Below are 22,665 nucleotides of genomic sequence, written 5' to 3'. Positions count from 1 at the left end.
AGTGCAAAGAGAAAGGGAGAGGTGGCCGGTAAACCTTAGGGAAATACAGAACCAATAAATGGAAAAGAGAACAATAAAGCAGCACTTTCTCACCCCTCTCCTCCTTCCCATTCCCTCCAAGTGTTTTTGGACCTCTTGGAAGGACCCCTGGCCCTGGGGCTCAGCTGGTATTGCTCAGACTTCTCCTGTTCAGGCAAACCAGACCTTTCAGTCCCAGTGCCCGTGCCCAGGCTGGGCTGGGAGCTGCAGAGCAGGGCTGGCTGTGTTTGGGGTGCTGTGAGCTGCTGGCTTAGCCTCTTCCCGAGGAGTTCCCACCCCTCACAGACTGCTGCCTGGAAATGAAATAATCCAAAAGGCAATTCAGGCTACCTAACCACACTCCAGGACAAAACCCCTACCTGGATAGATGGCACATGAGGTGTTTTGGGTGAGTGTTCCAAGCCAGTTTGGCAGATCCCCATGGCAGGCGGGTTGGAAATATTTTGTTGCAAGTTTGAACATGGTACCAGGATGTAAGGCCAGCCCCTTCCACGAGAGCAGTGGTTGAATTAGGGCTGAGAAATGTATCCCTGGCTAGTTTCAATTTCAAAAAAGAGAGCTTTTAAAAAGGTACAAATGAGGCTAAAGGAATTTATGTTATTTTTCCGGTTTCTGTGCTATAACTCCTTTTCTCTCTCCTCATCTATCTTCCGAGTGTCCTGCCTTATGAATGAGTGAGCAGTAAAAGAAGTATGCAGTGGCTGAGAGAGAAACTCAACAAGATAAAGCCAAAGTTTGAGCAGAAGCTAAGATATAGATCAGAACATGGAATTTTCTCACATCTGAGTTTTAGGGCAGTCATTAGATAATTTGCATGAGAAGCTGATTTAAAACCAGTAGCACAAAACGTGACCTAGCTGAGTTCATGTGTGTCAAAGGCTTGGACCTCTGCTTTATGGGGTTGTGATCCTGTCTTCAGACCACGTGCTGACAGACTAAAATAAAAATAAATCTATTTCATAGAATCAAAAAGTCACAGAACGATTTGCATGGGAAAAGATCTTGAAGTTCATCTCATTCTAACCCTCATTCTGTGGGTAGGGACACCTTCCTCTAGATCAGTTCTTGCCTCCCCCAGCTCATACTGAGGTTTTAGGCTTGAGATCCCCACACAAGTCCAGCCTAGGAGCTGGACTTGGCTCCTTCAGCACAGGCTGTTGTTTTCTGCTGAAAATGCCCAGTGACAGTGGCTGCTGTTTCCAAACACCCCAAAGTGAAGGGAGAGACTGCAGCAAAGGGTTAATTCCAATTTCCATATCGCTGACCTCCCTCCAGCTTTCCCGGCTGCCCAGGTTTGGAGCTGCATGGATCAGCTGGGTTTTCTCAGGGGAAGAATGATGTGGCCACTCCCTGAGCCCTGATAATCCCTCTGGCTGGGCTTTCCAGTGCTGGGCTCTGCCAGGTTAGGGAGAATTTCATCATCAAAATTATTGTGGCCTCTTGCAAGTAAAAGAGAGTGGGGAATTAATTGCTGGAATGATGTGTGTTTGCATTATCCCAATGTCACTGCTGCCTGGGGTCAGCTGTAGGGCCCAGGACACAGAGCAGAGCAAAGCTGGACTCCAGTTCTGTTTGGCAAAGACTGGGCTGGTAAATAGCAGGGGAAGATACAGGGACAGAGTTTCAGGGGATGTGAAGGTGGAAGGGAAGATGAAGCTTGTTAAATTCACGAGAAAACTATTGGGCACTGGGCAATCATGTTGAAGAGAAGCTGTGCCTGAGGAGGGTCCTGTTTGAGCTTTGGTCCCTGGGCTGTGGGGCTGGGCAGAGTTATCCTCTCTGCTGAACTCAAGTGCAGAAGGGAATCAGCTCTGTGGGCAGAACTGGGTCCTGCTGATGAGCATTTGCTGCCTGGGCCAGCAGGGTGACCCGTGTGTGGTGGCAGCTGCAGAACAAGCCCACTCCTGAGCGTCACCCAGGGTCCATCCAACAGCCCTGCTATTAACTCATCCCTCTCTGTTCTCCTCACCACAGATCCTGGAGGAAAACATGAAGCTGGAGTGCAAGTGCCACGGGGTCTCGGGGTCGTGCACCACTAAAACCTGCTGGACCACGCTGCCCAAGTTCCGGGAGCTGGGCTACATCCTCAAGGACAAGTACAACGAGGCCGTGCAGGTGGAGCCCGTCCGCGCCAGCCGCAACAAGCGCCCCACCTTCCTCAAGATCAAGAAGCCGCTTTCGTACCGCAAACCCATGGACACGGACCTGGTGTACATCGAGAAATCCCCCAATTACTGCGAGGAGGACCCCGTGACGGGCAGCGTGGGCACGCAGGGCAGGATGTGCAACAAGACTGCCCAGCAGTCCAACGGCTGCGACCTCATGTGCTGCGGCCGTGGCTACAACACCCACCAGTACTCCCGGGTGTGGCAGTGCAACTGCAAGTTCCACTGGTGCTGCTACGTGAAATGCAACACGTGCAGCGAGAGGACAGAGGTGTACACCTGTAAGTGAGCGCCTGCCCGGGGCTCTGCCCGGCCCCCATACATTTGCACATGCACTCGGCGTGCCCGAGAGGAGCTGAGGAGCGGAGCTCTCCTCGCGTCTCCTTGCTCATTTCAGACCCTTATAACGTCAGTCATGAAACAAAACCAAACAGAGCCCACCCCGGGCCACCAGACACACGAAGGAGAGAGCAAAGGATGGTCTCAGTGAGCCTGCGCCTCGAAGGGAAGGGAAGGAGCGCTGGCTGCCTGGATGGGGAGAAACCTCTGGCTGTGGCAGCCAACCCTCGGTCTGGGAAAGGGGCGCTCCAACACCTCCGTGTGCGAGGAGCCGGGAGGAGCGGGGGAAATCCCTACAAAAGGGCTCTGCACAGGACGGGATGGACGCAGCTTGCCCGGGAATTCCCCTGGGAGTGGGCGGATAACTCAGATTTAGGCTCCTACACCCGTGAAAAGTTTCTCCTGGTCTTGCCCGTCTTTCCACTTCACAGCACTTGCTGCAGCGAGAAGAACTGTGAAAGGGCTCTGTAGACACTGCTTTATCTGCCTTTCTCGTGTGTGTGTGAGCTGCAGATTTTAGCACAGGGATTTGGGACACTTGGGCATAATAATAACAATATTTAACAATTTATTCAGATAAAACTAATATTAATTTATTTAATTAAAAGAAGAACTTTACCAACCTTTTTGGAACTATTCTGCAATTAAAGTAGATAGCTGGCTTTCTTTGTGGAATAATTTTGTAGGATCAGCAAGGAAACACCGGAGCTGTATATATATTATTCTTGACTAGGATATTTCTATTAGTTGGACTTGCAGGATATGTTCTACTGGATGTTTAAGGACAAAAGCTGGCGTCTTTATATATATGTACATACACAAACACACTGTATTTTGGGGTTTTTGTTTGTTTGTTTCCTCCTGTTTGCTGCTAGTTGTCTGGAACAAAAGTGGAGTGGTAGGGGTTACAAATCTTTACCAGTTTTTGTGGTTATTTTTTTTTTTTCTTCAATTAAAGAAAGAAGCATTAAAAAATCCTGTTTGGAATATGTCTAAAAATAAGAAAATCCAGACAAAATTCCATCTTTTGGAAAAATCAACCATAGGATAAGAGAGTATATTTTGTAAGAGACTATTTTTATATAAATATTTTATTTATACTACGTCTGCTTGTTCAACCTGTACTTTTTCTCAAAACAGGCAAACAATTTGTAATTCTTAGGCTATTTAACAGGGAAAGGGTAATTAGTTTGTGAACACAACAGCAGCAAGCTGGATGCATTCAGCTGCAATTGGTGGATGTGTCAGAAAGCAGGATGAACTTTCTCTCCGGATGTGTGTACAAACTGGCTCTTTTCCTGCAGCTCAGTTTGCAGAATACGCAAAACAAGAACAGGGTATGTAGCATCAATTTTGTCACATGGCTTGAATTCATGATTGGTATTAACTGGATGCTCATTTATCCCATTCAAGAAAAAAAAATCCGAATTAGCTTCCCACATGCGTCAGTCATTAAACTGTGGCGTTATGACTCGCAAATGTGCTGTGTGTGCTGTCAGTTAAACCTCTGCTTTGTACTGCTGTCAAATGTGATTCCCATCAGGGCAGGACTGTAGACTGTGACTGTAATAACTTGCATGATACACACCGTCTGATTCTCAGAGATAGGATACAAAGCTTACTTTCTGTCCAGCTCCTTTTGGCATTTACATTATTCTTCCCTGCCCTCGCAAAAGGCCGGAGCCCAAAAATCCAGAAAAACATTGGGACAAGTTTAAAGAGGCAAATTTAAAGACTACTCACTTGTTTTTCAGAGCCCAATTCAGCTGTTTTGCACTCCCTTTGTGGTATTTCCTTTTTATCACTGCTGATATCTTCAGACATTGGAGTGGTAAATATTTCTTTGCATTTAGATTCCTTCTGTTCCTCCTGCTTCACTCATTTGTGACTGATAAAGAAACATGTCTAATTCTAATGTTGTTTTCCACTGGGCAAGAAACATGGCCCAGCGTTACAGATGATATTGCACATTGACTGGGACAGATCAGGTCCTCTCCTCCTTCCAGACTGCAGGATCTCCCCAGTTAATGAGGCATCAGTGATGGGGATGTGTCACTGACCCCCTGCACAGCAGCAGGTGTCACCAGGGGTACTGACACAGGTCTGCCCTGTGTGCACTGATCCTTCTCCGGCAGAACTCCCACCCAGCACTGTGAAAACAGAGAATTTCTGAGAAGGGAAACAGAAGCATCGCAAAAGATGCTGCCAAGTTTGACAACCTACCTGTTAGGACTCGGGTTTGAACTCACTCCTTGTATATGTATATTATTTAACAACACAAGCCTATGCAGTACCTAATCCTGGCCATGTATATCAGGGGTTAATGCACATTTCTTTTGCAGACCTGCCACTTAACACAAAACAGAATTTTTATTCAATTCAGGCACCAAGATGGGGTATCAAAATAAAGTTATTAATGTAATATACCTTCAAACTTACAACTTGTCAATTTTCATTGAGTCACTGCTCTTAGTCCTCCTCAATTCTGCACAACAAGATTTAAAATGCAACCACAGACAGTACAGCTCATTACAACTTTGTATTATGGTTCAATAATTCAGATCTAACATTTAATATTGGGATCTCCCCCATAGTTTGTACTGGGCTTTCATTTAGTGAATACCATATCATAATTAAAACTGTATTTTCCTCACTAATTAGACTTCCTTTACAAATTATTACTTTTGCAGCATGTTTTTACCATAGAAAAGTAATGTGTAAAACTCCTGCTTCCTGTAAATTTCCGTATGCAGTGATGTGCCATGTACAGCTAGCAGAATAATTATTGAAGGACAAATATCTTGAAATAGTTTTACTCAAAATAATAAAAAACTGGATGCACAAGGAATTCAATTTGGTACACATTTTCCCTATATTTTACAATGCTGCTGGTGAGAAAACAGAGAGGAAAAAAAAAGGGGGGGGGGGAAGTTGATTTCTTTAATAACTGGAATAACAGTTTGGGAACCATGAATTAAAGAGCAAGGAAAACCAAATGCTGCATTCAACCAGAAAGTATTTGGGAATTTGGCTGTGTCATCTTAGATAGGAGAAATCTGGCCCATCAGAATGTGCCATGAATGTGGAGTTAATTGGCTAAACGGGCTTGAATGGCAGAAAGAATAAACAGGAGCAGGGGGAAGATCTACGGGTTTGCAGATATTCCTCCCCCCACCACAGCTCGGTCTTTCTGAGGAGCTCTGTTTTTACGTGGGGAAGGAACTCACAATGGCTCTGAAATGCACACAAGTGCAGGACAATGCAGCTCTGCAGGGAAAATACATCTTTTCCCGTATGCTGCCAGGGGAGAGCCAGGCACAGCCTGCACGGGGCCAGAGGAAACAGCCCAGAGCAGGGGCAGGGAGAGCAGTGGAAGCAGAAAGGAAAAGCCTGGCTGCAGGTTGGGAAGATAATTGTGGGATCTCCCTTCCCCATCCCACAGTGGAACCCCGGGTTGTGGAAATGAAGGTATTCTGCCTCAGGATTCCTAAATAAATTTTGCCTCTTGGCCTTTTGAAAGGACAACTGATCTGAATGCACTCAGCTTGATGTTAGAAGCACTTACATGAAACATGGATCAGTCCATGATTAAGTTTTCTTTGCCATGTATGCACACAGCTAATGGAGATGTGTCTTTCAACAGTGATAATTAAACTGAAAACATCCTTAAAGTATACTCTTAAGCGGCTCATTTGGTACTTAAGTGATTGTAAGGGGACACAGTAACTTAGAAAAGGCAAATAATGGTTACATACCATATTGCACAAGGCTCTCAATGAATCCTGTGGATTATAAAACTTTTTTTAACTGACAACGCTTCAAAATCGATTTGTTAAACAGAGAAACGTCACAGACTGCAATCAGGACACACAAATTCAGATGAGGATGCTGTAAAAGTATTTCTGACAATATTTTCACATTTGTCATTAAAATAGAGATGAGGAAATAGGCACCATGAATGTCCCAAATGTGCATATTAACCAATACTGTCACTTGTCCCCAACCTGTAACCAAAGAAGAAGCTGATGGAGCAAGGTCTCCAGGTCTGAACTGCAGGGTGGATGGGAAATTGGATACGAGTCAGCACTGCCCTGGCAGCCAGGGGTGACACCCCTCTCCTGGGGGGCACCAGGCCCAGCAGGACCAGTGGGGACAGGGATGGGATTGTCCCACTCTGCTCTGCACTGGGGCAGCCCCACCTCAAATAATGTCAGAAGTTTTGGTCACTGCAGTATGAGAAAGAGTGTTCAAAGGAGGGCAGTGAAGATGGGGAAGGGCCTAAGAGGAAGCTGTGTGAAGAGCGGCAGAGGGCTCTCTGCCTCTTCTGCCTGGAGGAGACTGATGGGAGACCTCATTGAGGTCTCTGACTTGCTCTTGACAGGAAGAGGAGAAGCAGGCACTAATCTCTTTGTATTGTCCCCAGTGATAGGGAGTGGCCTGTAGTTGTGCCAGGGGAGATTTAGGTTGGGTAACAGAAAAAGGTTTTTATGCAGAGGATAGCTGGGCACTGAAACAGGCACCTCAGGGCAGCACCAAGTCCGAGAAAGCTCAAGCTGCATTTGGACAATACTCTCAAGCACATGCTGTGACTCTTGAGGACGCTCCTGTGCAGGGCCAGGAGTTGGACTTCATGATCCTTGTGAGTCCTTCCAACTCAGCTTATTCTGTGATTCAGTGATTCCGTTTATTACAGTAGACTCTCTGGTCATGGGTCTTCTCAAAAAGGATATCCAGGAAAAGAGGGAAGCCATGAAGAGCATTTCCAGGGGCACAGCCTGACCAGCAATGTCAGCAGGCAAAACAAAGGTTTTGCTAAGCCATGGCCCTTTGATGAAGCCAAACAGTTACAATCAAGGCAACCTATTAGTACAGATGGCGCTACACTCTGCGAGTACAGCCAAGGCCATGAGGTCACAGCAGGCTCTGATGTCGCAGCAGGCTGAGCTGACAGCAGGCTCTGAGGTCACAGAGGCCCCAGAGCCCCGTGGTTGCACAGCACCACAAGGACTCAGCAGTCAGTCCCTGACTACAACTGCTGTGGCAGCAGCGTCGGCAGCAGCAGCGGTGCTGACATTGCGGACAGCAGTGCTGACATTGGGGACAGCGGTGTCGGGAAAGCCGTGAAGGACAGCGGTGGCAGCAAGAGCTGGGAACTGGCACAGGGCAAGGCACCATGGCCCTTGCTCTGCGCCTCTTCCTCCTGCTCCTGCTGGCAGTGGCCCTGCCTGCCAGGGCAGCCCAGGCTGCTCCATGGCCAGCACAAGGAGCAGGTGAGCCGGGGCCTGGCTCCCCTTTCCCGGGACAGTGCTCCCTTCTCCCTGGGACGCCTTGGGGATGGTTTTCCCCAGGCTTTAAGGGAGGGTTTGCTCTGGGAGGGAGAGAGCTCCAATGGGGTGAGGGCTGCCCCTGTTTTGTCTCCAGGGATGCTGTACAGGGGCTGCAAAGAGTGTGGAGAGTGAGCAGAGGCAGCCCAGAGCTCCCCAAGGCCCCTGGGCAGCTTCGGCCATGTCCATTGACATCTGCCTCCTATGGCCTGACACGACCCCCTTGCAGTGCCCATTTCCCTAAGGCAGAGGGGCATCCCAGCACACCACGGAAATGGTTCTGATCTCTGCTCCCTTCTAGAATGGGAACGTGATACCGATTATGTGGAAGCCCTGGTGAAGAATGGTTTGCAGTTCTTCCAGGATATTGAAGGCAAGTTCAGAGGGTGCCTTTCCTGACAGAATAATCCGTGTCAGTGTGGCAAGAGCTCACTCATGTGCCATTGCCCTTAACATGCTCTCAGGGTTGAAGGATTCTGGAATTTTTGCCCTGCTCCCTTCTGGAGCCCTGAGTGATCCCACAGCATGGCTGTCAGGGGCAGGAAGGAGCATTTAGCTGTCAATGCTCTTGCTGTGTGCAATGCCAGGGTGTCCTTCCGTGTGCTCTGCGCAGCCACGGAGAAGAGCAGAGAGGGAAGGGGCCAGGCCCAGGGCTGTGCCCCGGGGCTGTGCCTTGGGTGGCTCCTTTGGCAGCCCCAGGGAGCCTGAGGAACTCCTGCAGTGCCACGGGAGCTCTTCTCTCCTGCCTTTCTTTGCAGCCAAGTCCCTTCGCCAAGGTGATCTGGCTTCTGAAGCGATGTCCAAGACTGAGCCTGTAGGAGATGCTGAGGGTAGGTCAAGGCTTTTCCTTCTGGAAGAGCTGCCACCTCAGAGCCCAAAAGTCAGCCAGTAGGGCAGGGATGATAGAAGCTTCTGTGGCCGTTCAGTTACAGGTGTGTCCACAGGGAAGACTTCTGCAGCTCCTTTGGTGGATGCTGCAGGCAAGTCCAGCTCCCATCGCAGGGGTGAGTCAAGTTTCCCTGCTGACCCCACAGGCTGAGCCCCGGGTCTGTGGGATCTGTTACTGGATAATGGAAATACTTTGCCCTAAGGTCCTCCAACAGGGAAGTACAAATCTATGGGACCCAAGAGACTCCAGGAGTCACCTGAACTCATCAGGCAAACATTGAAGGAAACGCTGCAGGGAGGACCAGGTGGGTGCATGTCCCTGAGCCTTCCCCTGACACGCAGCACTCGGGGCCTTTCTCTGCACATCTGGACACGCCGTGCCCGGCACAGCGGGAAGGGATCCATGGCAGCCTCGCTGCCCCACTGCTGCTTTCACACCCTGCAGGGCTGTTTCCCAGCCTGGCCTGGCTGCAGCTTCTCCCCAGCTCAGCAGAAAGGCATTGGGCATCAGCTGACAGGGAGCCCAATCTGCACCACGGGCCAGGCACACCCTGAGATCCCTGCAATTTCCGAGGCCCCAGGACGATAGGAAGGGTGGCTGTTTCAATGAGGGATAGTCGTTGGTCTGCCTGAAGATCCTGGGAATCTTCCTGATCCTTATCAGTGTCTTTGACAAGCATTGCCTCCTGAAGATGCCCCCTGTCCAATGGGGAGCACCTCCATCTGATCTGGCTGTGCTTTTCCTTTCTCCAGAAGTGGACAGAGAGGATGTGCTGAAGGCAAGGTCTCCCGGAGGAAGCAGTGGCTCCGTTCCAGCCTCTGCTGCAGGAAGGGAGGCGATGCCGGGCACAGTCACAGGAGGTAATTGCTCCTCTGGGCCTGAGCCCTGCTGAGGCTTGAGCTGGCACCTCTGCTGCTTGGTAGTGCCTGCCCTCCAGGGATGCTGCCCAGGGGCTGCAAAGAGTGTGGAGAGTGAGCAGAGGCAGCCCAGAACTCCCCAGGCCCCTGGGCAGCTTCGGCCATGTCCATTGACATCTGCCTCCCACGGCCTGATCCAACCCCCTGGCAGTGCCCATTTCCCTAAGGCAGAGGGGCATCCCAGCACACCACGGAAATGGTTCTGATCTCTGATCCCTTCTAGATTGGGATCGTGATACCGATTATGTGGAAGCCCTGGTGAAGAATGGTTTGCAGTTCTTCCAGGATATTGAAGGCAAGTTCAGAGGGTGCCTTTCCTGACAGAATAATCCGTGTCAGTGTGGCAAGAGCTCACTCATGTGCCATTGCCCTTAACATGCTCTCAGGGTTGAAGGATTCTGGAATTTTTGCCCTGCTCCCTTCTGGAGCCCTGAGTGATCCCACAGCATGGCTGTCAGGGGCAGGAAGGAGCATTTAGCTGTCAATGCTCTTGCTGTGTGCAATGCCAGGGTGTCCTTCCGTGTGCTCTGTGCAGCCACGGAGAAGAGCAGAGAGGGAAGGGGCCGGGCCCAGGGCTGTGCCCCGGGGCTGTGCCTTGGGTGGCTCCTTTGGCAGCCCCAGGGAGCCTGAGGATCTCCTGCAGTGCCACGGGAGCTCTTCTCTCCTGCCTTTCTTTGCAGCCAAGTCCCTTCGCCAAGGTGATCTGGCTTCCGAAGCGATGTCCAAGACTGAGCCTGTAGGAGATGCTGAGGGTAGGTCAAGGCTTTTCCTTCTGGAAGAGCTGCCACCTCAGAGCCCAAAAGTCAGCCAGTAGGGCAGAGATGATAGAAGCTTCTGTGGCCGTTCAGTTACAGGTGTGTCCACAGGGAACACTTCTGCAGCTCCTTTGGTGGATGCTGCAGGCAAGTCCAGCTCCCATCGCAGGGGTGAGTCAAGTTTCCCTGCTGACCCCACAGGCTGAGCCCCGGGTCTGTGGGATCTGTTACTGGATAATGGAAATACTTTGCCCTAAGGTCCTCCAACAGGGAGGTACAAAGCTACAAGACCCAAGAGACCCCAGGAGTCATCTGAACTCATCAGGCAAACATTGAAGGAAATGCTGCAGGGAGGACCAGGTGGGTGCATGTCCCTGAGCCTTCCCCTGACACTCAGCACTCGGGGCCTTTCTCTGCACATCTGGACACGCCGTGCCCGGCACAGCGGGAAGGGATCCATGGCAGCCTCGCTGCCCCACTGCTGCTTTCACACCCTGCAGGGCTGTTTCCCAGCCTGGCCTGGCTGCAGCTTCCCCCCAGCTCAGCAGGAAGGCATTGGACATCAGCTGACAGGGAGCCCAATCTGCACCATGGGCCATGCACACCCTGAGATCCCTGCAATTTCCGGGGCCCCAGGACGATAGGAAGGGTGGCTGTTTCAATGAGGGATAGTCGTTGGTCTGCCTGAAGATCCTGGGAATCTTCCTGATCCTTATCAGTGTCTTTGACAAGCATTGCCTCCTGAAGATGCCCCCTGTCCAATGGGGAGCACCTCCATCTGATCCGGCTGTGCTTTTCCTTTCTCCAGAAGTGGACAGAGAGGATGTGCTGAAGGCAAGGTCTCCCGGAGGAAGCAGTGGCTCCGTTCCAGCCTCTGCTGCAGGAAGGGAGGCGATGCCGGGCACAGACACAGGAGGTAATTGCTCCTCTGGGCCTGAGCCCTGCTGAGGCTTGAGCTGCCACCTCTGCTGCTTGGTAGTGCCTGCCCTCCAGGGATGCTGCCCAGGGGCTGCAAAGAGTGTGGAGAGTGAGCAGAGGCAGCCCAGAGTTCCTCAGGCCCCTGGGCAGCTTTGGCCATGTCCATTGACATCTGCCTCCCATGGCCTGACCCAACCCCCTTGCAGTGCCCAGTTCCCTAAGGCAGAAGGGGACCCAGGAATGCCCTGAACAAGGTTCTCATCTCTGCTCCTTTGTAGATGAGGCTCCTGGGGAGGCTTCTCCATTAACTTGGCTGGATAAAGTTTCAAAGCCCTTGGAGCTTCTCGTAGGTATGTTCTCAGTGTTCCACCAAGCAATAATCATTGACAACCTGGAAGCAACCTGATGACAGAAATTTCATTGGCTGTTGAGTTACAGGTGTGACTGAAGGGAGGAATTCGGCACCTCCTTTCCTGATTGCTTCAGGCAAGCGCAGCTCCCGTCACAGGGGTGAGCCGTGTGTCCCTGCTGATCGGACAGGCTGAACCCTGGGTTTGTGGGATCCATTCCTGTAAAAATGGAACTATTTTCTTTTAAGGTCCTCCAACAGAGAAGTACAAACATAGGCAAGAGAAGGAATTGCTTGGGTCACACAAGAACCTGAAACAAATTGTGGAAATGCTGCAGGGAGGACCAGGTGGGTGCATGTCCCTGAGCCTTCCCCTGACACGCAGCACCCGGGGCCTTTCTCTGCACATCTGGACACGCCGTACCCGACACAGCGGGAAGGGATCCATGGCAGCCTCGCTGCCCCACTGCTGCTTTCACACCCTGCAGCGCTGTTTCCCAGCCTGGCCTGGCTGCAGCTTCCCCCCAGCTCAGCAGGAAGGCATTGGGCATCAGCTGACAGGGAGCCCAAACTGCACCACAGGCCACGGCACACCCTGAGATCCCTGCAATTTCCAGGGCTCCAGGCAGATCAGAAAGGGAAGAGAGAATGTCCTGGCCCAGCCCCAATACCTGGGCATTTTCCTTATCCATGTCTATGCCAAATATTGCCTCCTGAAGATGCCAGCATCCAAATCGAGAACAGTTCTATCTGATCCAGCTCTCTCCCTTCCTTTCTCAAGTGATGGACCTAGAGCTTCTGTGGAAGGTGGCTTTTCCCACAAGAAGCAGTCAATCATTGACATCCTCTGCTTCAAGAAGGAATGCAATGCCAGACATAGACACGGACAGAGACAGAGACAGAGGTAGAGACAGAGAAAGAGACACAGACACAGACACAGTTACTGGAGGTAATTGCTGTGCCAGGCTCAGCCCTCTCTGGGGCTGTGTGGCAGCAGCTCTTCCCCCAGCACCCACCCTTGCATGGCCCGGCATAAGCCAAAGCTGGAGGCTCCTGGGCTTGGAGGCCTCTGGAGCTCGTTGACAGCCCCTGGGAAAGGGCACTGGTGCCCCAAGGTCCCTCCCGCTGCAGCTGCTCCCAGAGCTGGCCCTGAGTGCCCAGAGGCCCAAGGCACAGGAGCAGCCCCAAGTGGGAGCCCTGCCCTGAGCCCAGGACCAGAGCCAGCCCTGGCACACAGTGGAAATGGATCCCATCTTGGTTTGTTTCTAGACGGGGTTGCTGGGGAGGCTTCTCCAGTAGTCTGGAGGTATGAAGTTTTGAAGCCCTCCAGGCCTCCTGCAGGTATGTTCTCACTGTCCCACCAAGGAATAATCATTGTCAACCTGTCAGGAACCAGCTGACAGAATCTCCTCTGGCTCTTCAGTTACAGGTGTGTCTGCAGAGAGGACTTCTCCAGCCCCAAGGCTGTATGCTACGCACAAGCCCACCTCCCACGGCAGTGGTGAGTAGTGTGCCGCACAGGCTGAGCCCTGCTTCTGTGCAATCCATTCCTCAGAAATGGAACTACTTTTTGTTAAGGTCCTACAACAGGAAAGACCGAACACAGAGCAGACAAGAAATGCCTGGGGCCATTTGAAGTCATGTGGCAAATGCTGAAGGAAATGCTGCAGGGAGGACCAGGTGGGTGCATGTCCCTGAGCCTTCCCCTGACACTCAGCACCCACGGCCTTTCTCTGCACATCTGGACCCGCCGTGCCCGGCACAGTGGGAAGGGATCCATGGCAGCCTCGCTGCCCCACTGCTGCTTTCACACCCTGCAGGGCTGTTTCCCAGCCTGGCCTGGCTGCAGCTTCTCCCCAGCTCAGCAGGAAGGCATTGGGCATCAGCTGACAGGGAGCCCAATCTGCACCACGGGCCAGGCACACCCTGAGATCCCTGCAATTTCCGGGGCCCTGGGTAGATCAGGAAGGGCAGCTCTTTGGAGAAGACAGTACTCTGTCCCAGCCCCAAGATCCTGGGCCTTTTCCTTATCCTTATCCATATCTTTCACAAATTTTGCCTCCTGACAACGCCACCACTCCAATGGCGAATGTTTACATCGGATCCAGCTGTGTTTTTTTTCTTTCTCAAGGGATGGATCCGAAGGTGGTGCAGAAGGAAGAACTTCCCAGAGAAAGCAGTGGCTTGGTGGCAGCCCATGCTGCAGGAAGGGAGGAGAACGGAGACACAGAGAGAGAGACAGACAGAGGCACAGACAGGGACTCAGATACCGAGATGGACATGGACATGGACACAGGCATGAAAACAGACCCAGACACAGTTACCGAAGGTAATTGCTGTGCCAGGCTCAGCCTTCTCTGGGGCTGTGTGGCAGCAGCTCTTCCCCCAGCACCCACCCTTGCATGGCCCGGCAAAAGCCAAAGCTGGAGGCTCCTGGGCTTGGAGGCCTCTGGAGCTCGTTGACAGCCCCTGGGAAAGGGCACTGGTGCCCCAAGGTCCCTCCTGCTGCAGCTGCTCCCAGAGCTGGCCCTGAGTGCCCAGAGGCCCAAGGCACAGGAGCAGCCCCAAGTGGGAGCCCTGCCCTGAGCCCAGGACCAGAGCCAGCCCTGGCACACAGTGGAAATGGATCCCATCTTGGTTTGTTTCTAGACGGGGTTGCTGGGGAGGCTTCTCCAGTAGTCTGGAGGTATGAAGTTTTGAAGCCCTCCAGGCCTCCTGCAGGTATGTTCTCACTGTCCCACCAAGGAATAATCATTGTCAACCTGTCAGGAACCAGCTGACAGAATCTCCTCTGGCTCTTCAGTTACAGGTGTGTCTGCAGAGAGGACTTCTCCAGCCCCAAGGCTGTATGCTACGCACAAGCCCACCTCCCACGGCAGTGGTGAGTAGTGTGCCGCACAGGCTGAGCCCTGCTTCTGTGCAATCCATTCCTCAGAAATGGAACTACTTTTTGTTAAGGTCCTACAACAGGAAAGACCGAACACAGAGCAGACAAGAAATGCCTGGGGCCATTTGAAGTCATGTGGCAAATGCTGAAGGAAATGCTGCAGGGAGGACCAGGTGGGTGCATGTCCCTGAGCCTTCCCCTGACACTCAGCACCCGGGGCCTTTCTCTGCACATCTGGACACGCCGTGCCCGGCACAGCGGGAAGGGATCCATGGCAGCCTCGCTGCCCCACTGCTGCTTTCACACCCTGCAGGGCTGTTTCCCAGCCTGGCCTGGCTGCAGCTTCTCCCCAGCTCAGCAGAAAGGCATTGGGCATCAGCTGACAGGGAGCCCAATCTGCACCATGGGCCAGGCACACCCTGAGATCCCTGCAATTTCCCGGGCCCTGGATAGATCAGGAAGGGCAGCTCTTTGGAGAAGTGAGGCCCAGCCCCAAGAACCTCGGCCTTTCCTGATCCTTATCAGTGTCTTTGACAAGCATTGCCTCCTGAAGATGCCTCCTATCCAATGGGCAACACCTCCATCTGATCTGGCTGTGCTTTTCCTTTCTCCAGAAGTGGACAGAGAGGATGTGCTGAAGGCAAGGTCTCCCGGAAGAAGCAGTGGCTCCGTTCCGGCCTCTGCTGCAGGAAGGGAGGCGATGCCGGGCACAGTCACAGGAGGTAATTGCTCCTCTGGGCCTGAGCCCTGCTGAGGCTTGAGCTGCCACCTCTGCTGCTTGGTAGTGCCTGCCCTCCAGGGATGCTGCCCAGGGGCTGCAAAGAGTGTGGAGAGTGAGCAGAGGCAGCCCAGAGCTCCCCAGGCCCCTGGGCAGCTTTGGCCATCTCCATTGACATCTGCCTCCCACGGCCTGACCCGACCCCCTTGCAGTACCCAGTTCCCTATGGCAGAGGGGGATCCCAGAACACCATGGAAATGGTTCTGATCTCTGCTCTCTTCTAGACTGGGATCATGACATGGATTATCTGGAAACGCTGGCTCATAACCATTTTCAATTCTTGGAAGATGCTGAAGGCAAGTTCAGAGGGTGCCTTTCCTGACAGAATAATCAGAATCAGTGTGGCAGGAGCTCACTCATGTGCCATTGCCATTAACATGTTCTCAGGGTTGAAGGATTCTGGAAATCTTTCCTTGCTCCCTTCTGGATCCCTGAGTGATCCCACAGCATGGCTGTCAGGGGCAGGAAGGAGCATTTAGCTGTCAATGCTCTTGCCGTGTGCAATGCCAGGGTGTCCTTCCGTGTGCTCTGTGCAGCCACGGAGAAGAGCAGAGAGGGAAGGGGCCGGGCCCAGGGCTGTGCCCTGGGGCTGTGCCTTGGGCTGCCCTTTTGGCAGCCCCAGGGAGCCTGAGGATCTCCTGCAGTGCCACGGGAGCTCTTCTCTCCTGCCTTTCTTTGCAGCTGAACCTCTTCAGCATGAAGGTGAAGCTCCTTTGGTGGATGCTGCACACAAGCCCATCTCCCGTCGCAGGGGTGAGTCAAGTTTCTCTGCTGACCCCACAGGCAGAACCCTGAGTTTGTGGGATCTGCTCCTGGAAAATGTAAATACTTTCTGTTAAGGTCCTCCAAAACGAAAGACCCAAGATATTGGAGTCAAAATGCCTCTTGAGTCAAGCAAATTCCTGAGAGAAACACAGAAGGAAGTGCTGCAGGGAGGACCAGGTGGGTGCATGTCCCTGAGCCTTCCCCTGACACTCAGCACCCGGGGCCTTTCTCTGCACATCTGGACCCGCCGTGCCCGGCACAGTGGGAAGGGATCCATGGCAGCCTCGCTGCCCCACTGCTGCTTTCACACCCTGCAGGGCTGTTTCCCAGCCTGGCCTGGCTGCAGCTTCTCCTCAGCTCAGCAGGAAGGCATTGGGCATCAGCTGACAGGGAGCCCAAACTGCACCACGGGCCACGCACACCCTGAGATCCCTGCAATTTCCGGGGCCCTGGGTAGATCAGGAAGGGCAGCTCTTTGGAGAAGACAGTACTCTGTCCCAGCCCCAAGATCCTGGGCCTTTTCCTTATCCTTATCCATATCTTTCACAAATTTTGCCTCCTGACAACGCCAGCACCCCAGCGGCGAATGTTTACATCTGATCCAGCTGTGTTTTTTTTCTTTCTCAAGGGATGGATCCGAAGGTGGTGCAGAAGGAAGAATATCCAGGAGAAAGCAGTGGCTCGGTGACAACCCCTGCTGCAGGAAGGGAGGAGAACGGAGACACAGAGAGAGAGACAGACACAGGCACAGACAGGGACACAGATACCGAGATGGACATGGACATGGACACAGGCATGAAAACAGACCCAGACACAGTTACAGAAGGTAATTGCTGTGCCAGGCTCAGCCTTCTCTGGGGCTGTGTGGCAGCAGCTCTTCCCCCAGCACCCACCCTTGCATGGCCCAGCAGCAGCCAAAGCTGGAGGCTCCTGGGCCTGGAGGCCTCTGGAGCTTGTTGGCAGCCCCTGGGAAAGGGCACTGGTGCCCAAGGTCCCTCCTGCTGCCAAGGGGCGGCAAGGTGCCTGCAGGCCCCAGCTCTGGGGGAAACAGAGAACGTCCTGCCCGTGTGCACCGTGCTGCCAGCTCAGCAGTTGGGCACAGCACAGCTTCACACTCCCCATTGCTCCCACAGATGCAGCCCTCACCACATCACGTGTTCCCGACTCCCAGAAGGGCATTTTAAGTGCTGTCTGTCAGGGAACACGCTGCTGGCTAGCGTTAACTATAGGCCTGCTTCTTCTGGAGCTTGTGGTCGTTTTAAGCTTCATTGGAATCTGCTGTTGCTTGAAGAGAAAATGGTGAGTGTTTGTTCATCTTTCCCTCAAACAACTCCTTTTGAAAGTCTACTGTAGGTAGCACCAGCTGAGGCCTCAGACACCTCCTCTCTCCACAGGAGCTCCTCACAAGAGCGTTTGAAGGGCAGTGGCTGTAGCTCACATCTGGACAGCTTCAGCAGCTCCTCCAGCAGTAATAAGGGCCTGTGCAGCCTTTTCAAGATCTTTGCAAAGAGGACCCCAGAACAGTCATTGGAAGAGGGAAACTTTGCATTCCTGTAGGATCCCACTGCCACTTCCTCCCCTCATAGGTATCCCCAAACTGCCTTCACTCCCTTCTTTGGTTTCACTCTGTCCTGTCCCAGCCCATTCCCTAGTTCTTCTAAAGACCCCAGGACCAAGCCAGCATCCTCCAGCCTCAGCTGAGACCAACATGGCCCTTCCCTCTGCACCTGTGCCCTCTGGTCCTGCCCTCTAAATAACACTGAGGGTGACCTCCCCACACCCCACCCAGCGTAGACGACGGCCTCTTTGTGTTCTAATAAAGACATGGAGTTGTTACCCCAGTGTCCGTGTGCTGCCCCCAGCAAATCCTAGAGGACCCCGGCACTGGCTGAGCTCCATGCCCGGGAGCAGCCCACGGTGTGGGCAGGCAGGAGCCAGGCAGGGGCTGCTGTGACCAGCGGTGGGGCCCCGAGGGGCTGGGGGAGCCTGTGCTGAGCGTGCCTGAGCTGAGGGCATGACCTGGACAATTTGGAGGGCTGGACAATCACCAGCTCAGTGAAGTTCAACAAGGGAAAGTGCTGGATTCTGCACCTGGGATGGGGCAACCCTGGCTGTGTGGACAGGCTGGGGAATGAGATGCTGAAGAGCAGGAAAGGGACCTGGGAATCCTGATGGATGGGAAATTGGATACGAGTCAGCACTGCCCTGGCAGCCAGGGGTGACACCCCTCTCCTGGGGGGCACCAAGCCCAGCAGGACCAGTGGGGTCAGGGATGGGATTGTCCCACTCTGCTCTGCACTGGGGCAGCCCCACCTCAAATAATGTCAGAAGTTTTGGTCACTGCAGTATGAGAAAGAGTGTTCAAAGGAGGGCAGTGAAGATGGGGAAGGGCCTAAGGGGAAGCTGTGTGAAGAGCGGCAGAGGGCTCTCTGCCTCTTCTGCCTGGAGGAGACTGATGGGAGACCTCATTGAGGTCTCTGACTTGCTCTTGACAGGAAGAGGAGAAGCAGGCACTAATCTCTTTGTATTGTCCCCAGTGATAGGGAGTGGCCTGTAGTTGTGCCAGGGGAGATTTAGGTTGGGTAACAGAAAAAGGTTTTTATGCAGAGGATGGCTGGGCACTGAAACAGGCACCTCAGGGCAGCACCAAGTCCGAGAAAGCTCAAGCTGCATTTGGACAATACTCTCAAGCACATGCTGTGACTCTTGAGGACGCTCCTGTGCAGGGCCAGGAGTTGGACTTCATGATCCTTGTGAGTCCTTCCAACTCAGCTTATTCTGTGATTCAGTGATTCCGTTTATTACAGTAGACTCTCTGGTCATGGGTCTTCTCAAAAAGGATATCCAGGAAAAGAGGGAAGCCATGAAGAGCATTTCCAGGGGCACAGCCTGACCAGCAATGTCAGCAGGCAAAACAAAGGTTTTGCTAAGCCATGGCCCTTTGATGAAGCCAAACAGTTACAATCAAGGCAACCTATTAGTACAGATGGCGCTACACTCTGCGAGTACAGCCAAGGCCATGAGGTCACAGCAGGCTCTGATGTCGCAGCAGGCTGAGCTGACAGCAGGCTCTGAGGTCACAGAGGCCCCAGAGCCCCGTGGTTGCACAGCACCACAAGGACTCAGCAGTCAGTCCCTGACTACAACTGCTGTGGCAGCAGCGTCGGCAGCAGCAGCGGTGCTGACATTGCGGACAGCAGTGCTGACATTGGGGACAGCGGTGTCGGGAAAGCCGTGAAGGACAGCGGTGGCAGCAAGAGCTGGGAACTGGCACAGGGCAAGGCACCATGGCCCTTGCTCTGCGCCTCTTCCTCCTGCTCCTGCTGGCAGTGGCCCTGCCTGCCAGGGCAGCCCAGGCTGCTCCATGGCCAGCACAAGGAGCAGGTGAGCCGGGGCCTGGCTCCCCTTTCCCGGGACAGTGCTCCCTTCTCCCTGGGACGCCTTGGGGATGGTTTTCCCCAGGCTTTAAGGGAGGGTTTGCTCTGGGAGGGAGAGAGCTCCAATGGGGTGAGGGCTGCCCCTGTTTTGTCTCCAGGGATGCTGTACAGGGGCTGCAAAGAGTGTGGAGAGTGAGCAGAGGCAGCCCAGAACTCCCCAAGGCCCCTGGGCAGCTTTGGCCATGTCCATTGACATCTGCCTCCCACGGCCTGGCACGACCCCCTTGCAGTGCCCAGTTCCCTAAGGCAGAGGGGCATCCCCGCATACCATGGAAATGCTTCTGATCTCTGCTCCCTTCTAGACTGGGAACGTGATACCGATTATGTGGAAGCCCTGGTGAAGAATGGTTTGCAGTTCTTCCAGGATATTGAAGGCAAGTTCAGAGGGTGCCTTTCCTGACAGAATAATCCGTGTCAGTGTGGCAAGAGCTCACTCATGTGCCATTGCCCTTAACATGCTCTCAGGGTTGAAGGATTCTGGAATTTTTGCCCTGCTCCCTTCTGGAGCCCTGAGTGATCCCACAGCATGGCTGTCAGGGGCAGGAAGGAGCATTTAGCTGTCAATGCTCTTGCTGTGTGCAATGCCAGGGTGTCCTTCCGTGTGCTCTGCGCAGCCACGGAGAAGAGCAGAGAGGGAAGGGGCCGGGCCCAGGGCTGTGCCCCGGGGCTGTGCCTTGGGTGGCTCCTTTGGCAGCCCCAGGGAGCCTGAGGATCTCCTGCAGTGCCACGGGAGCTCTTCTCTCCTGCCTTTCTTTGCAGCCAAGTCCCTTCGCCAAGGTGATCTGGCTTCCGAAGCGATGTCCAAGACTGAGCCTGTAGGAGATGCTGAGGGTAGGTCAAGGCTTTTCCTTCTGGAAGAGCTGCCACCTCAGAGCCCAAAAGTCAGCCAGTAGGGCAGAGATGATAGAAGCTTCTGTGGCCGTTCAGTTACAGGTGTGTCCACAGGGAAGACTTCTGCAGCTCCTTTGGTGGATGCTGCAGGCAAGTCCAGCTCCCATCGCAGGGGTGAGTCAAGTTTCCCTGCTGACCCCACAGGCTGAGCCCCAGGTCTGTGGGATCTGTTACTGGATAATGGAAATACTTTGCCCTAAGGTCCTCCAACAGGGAGGTACAAAGCTACAAGACCCAAGAGACCCCAGGAGTCATCTGAACTCATCAGGCAAACATTGAAGGAAATGCTGCAGGGAGGACCAGGTGGGTGCATGTCCCTGAGCCTTCCCCTGACACTCAGCACTCGGGGCCTTTCTCTGCACATCTGGACATGCCGTGCCCGGCACAGCGGGAAGGGATCCATGGCAGCCTCGCTGCCCCACTGCTGCTTTCACACCCTGCAGGGCTGTTTCCCAGCCTGGCCTGGCTGCAGCTTCCCCCCAGCTCAGCAGGAAGGCATTGGGCATCAGCTGACAGGGAGCCCAATCTGCACCATGGGCCATGCACACCCTGAGATCCCTGCAATTTCCGGGGCCCCAGGACGATAGGAAGGGTGGCTGTTTCAATGAGGGATAGTCGTTGGTCTGCCTGAAGATCCTGGGAATCTTCCTGATCCTTATCAGTGTCTTTGACAAGCATTGCCTCCTGAAGATGCCCCCTGTCCAATGGGGAGCACCTCCATCTGATCCGGCTGTGCTTTTCCTTTCTCCAGAAGTGGACAGAGAGGATGTGCTGAAGGCAAGGTCTCCCGGAGGAAGCAGTGGCTCCGTTCCAGCCTCTGCTGCAGGAAGGGAGGCGATGCCGGGCACAGACACAGGAGGTAATTGCTCCTCTGGGCCTGAGCCCTGCTGAGGCTTGAGCTGCCACCTCTGCTGCTTGGTAGTGCCTGCCCTCCAGGGATGCTGCCCAGGGGCTGCAAAGAGTGTGGAGAGTGAGCAGAGGCAGCCCAGAGTTCCTCAGGCCCCTGGGCAGCTTTGGCCATGTCCATTGACATCTGCCTCCCATGGCCTGACCCAACCCCCTTGCAGTGCCCAGTTCCCTAAGGCAGAAGGGGACCCAGGAATGCCCTGAACAAGGTTCTCATCTCTGCTCCTTTGTAGATGAGGCTCCTGGGGAGGCTTCTCCATTAACTTGGCTGGATAAAGTTTCAAAGCCCTTGGAGCTTCTCGTAGGTATGTTCTCAGTGTTCCACCAAGCAATAATCATTGACAACCTGGAAGCAACCTGATGACAGAAATTTCATTGGCTGTTGAGTTACAGGTGTGACTGAAGGGAGGAATTCGGCACCTCCTTTCCTGATTGCTTCAGGCAAGCGCAGCTCCCGTCACAGGGGTGAGCCGTGTGTCCCTGCTGATCGGACAGGCTGAACCCTGGGTTTGTGGGATCCATTCCTGTAAAAATGGAACTATTTTCTTTTAAGGTCCTCCAACAGAGAAGTACAAACATAGGCAAGAGAAGGAATTGCTTGGGTCACACAAGAACCTGAAACAAATTGTGGAAATGCTGCAGGGAGGACCAGGTGGGTGCATGTCCCTGAGCCTTCCCCTGACACGCAGCACCCGGGGCCTTTCTCTGCACATCTGGACACGCCGTACCCGACACAGCGGGAAGGGATCCATGGCAGCCTCGCTGCCCCACTGCTGCTTTCACACCCTGCAGCGCTGTTTCCCAGCCTGGCCTGGCTGCAGCTTCCCCCCAGCTCAGCAGGAAGGCATTGGGCATCAGCTGACAGGGAGCCCAAACTGCACCACAGGCCACGGCACACCCTGAGATCCCTGCAATTTCCAGGGCTCCAGGCAGATCAGAAAGGGAAGAGAGAATGTCCTGGCCCAGCCCCAATACCTGGGCATTTTCCTTATCCATGTCTATGCCAAATATTGCCTCCTGAAGATGCCAGCATCCAAATCGAGAACAGTTCTATCTGATCCAGCTCTCTCCCTTCCTTTCTCAAGTGATGGACCTAGAGCTTCTGTGGAAGGTGGCTTTTCCCACAAGAAGCAGTCAATCATTGACATCCTCTGCTTCAAGAAGGAATGCAATGCCAGACATAGACACGGACAGAGACAGAGACAGAGGTAGAGACAGAGAAAGAGACACAGACACAGACACAGTTACTGGAGGTAATTGCTGTGCCAGGCTCAGCCCTCTCTGGGGCTGTGTGGCAGCAGCTCTT

The 22,665-nt window shown here is 53.4% G+C and overlaps 1 protein-coding gene across 1 annotated transcript in view; it reads left to right on the top strand.

Annotated features, from left to right (window-relative positions):
* WNT7A (Wnt family member 7A) overlaps positions 1 to 5,353 on the top strand; it is a 33,151-nt gene extending 27,798 nt beyond the window's left edge. The window contains exon 4 of the mRNA XM_083869132.1: positions 2,014 to 5,353. Coding sequence (XP_083725258.1) covers positions 2,014 to 2,493 — 480 coding nt within the window. The 3' untranslated portion in view covers positions 2,494 to 5,353. The remainder of the gene's footprint in view (positions 1 to 2,013) is intronic.
* The last annotated feature ends 17,312 nt before the right edge of the window (positions 5,354 to 22,665 follow it).

This window comes from Zosterops lateralis, assembly GCF_965231275.1.
Source record: "Zosterops lateralis genome assembly, chromosome: 11".
Taxonomy (NCBI): Eukaryota; Metazoa; Chordata; class Aves; order Passeriformes; family Zosteropidae; genus Zosterops; species Zosterops lateralis.
Note: the sequence above shows the minus strand (reverse complement) of the source record. Positions and strands in the feature narration are given on the sequence as shown.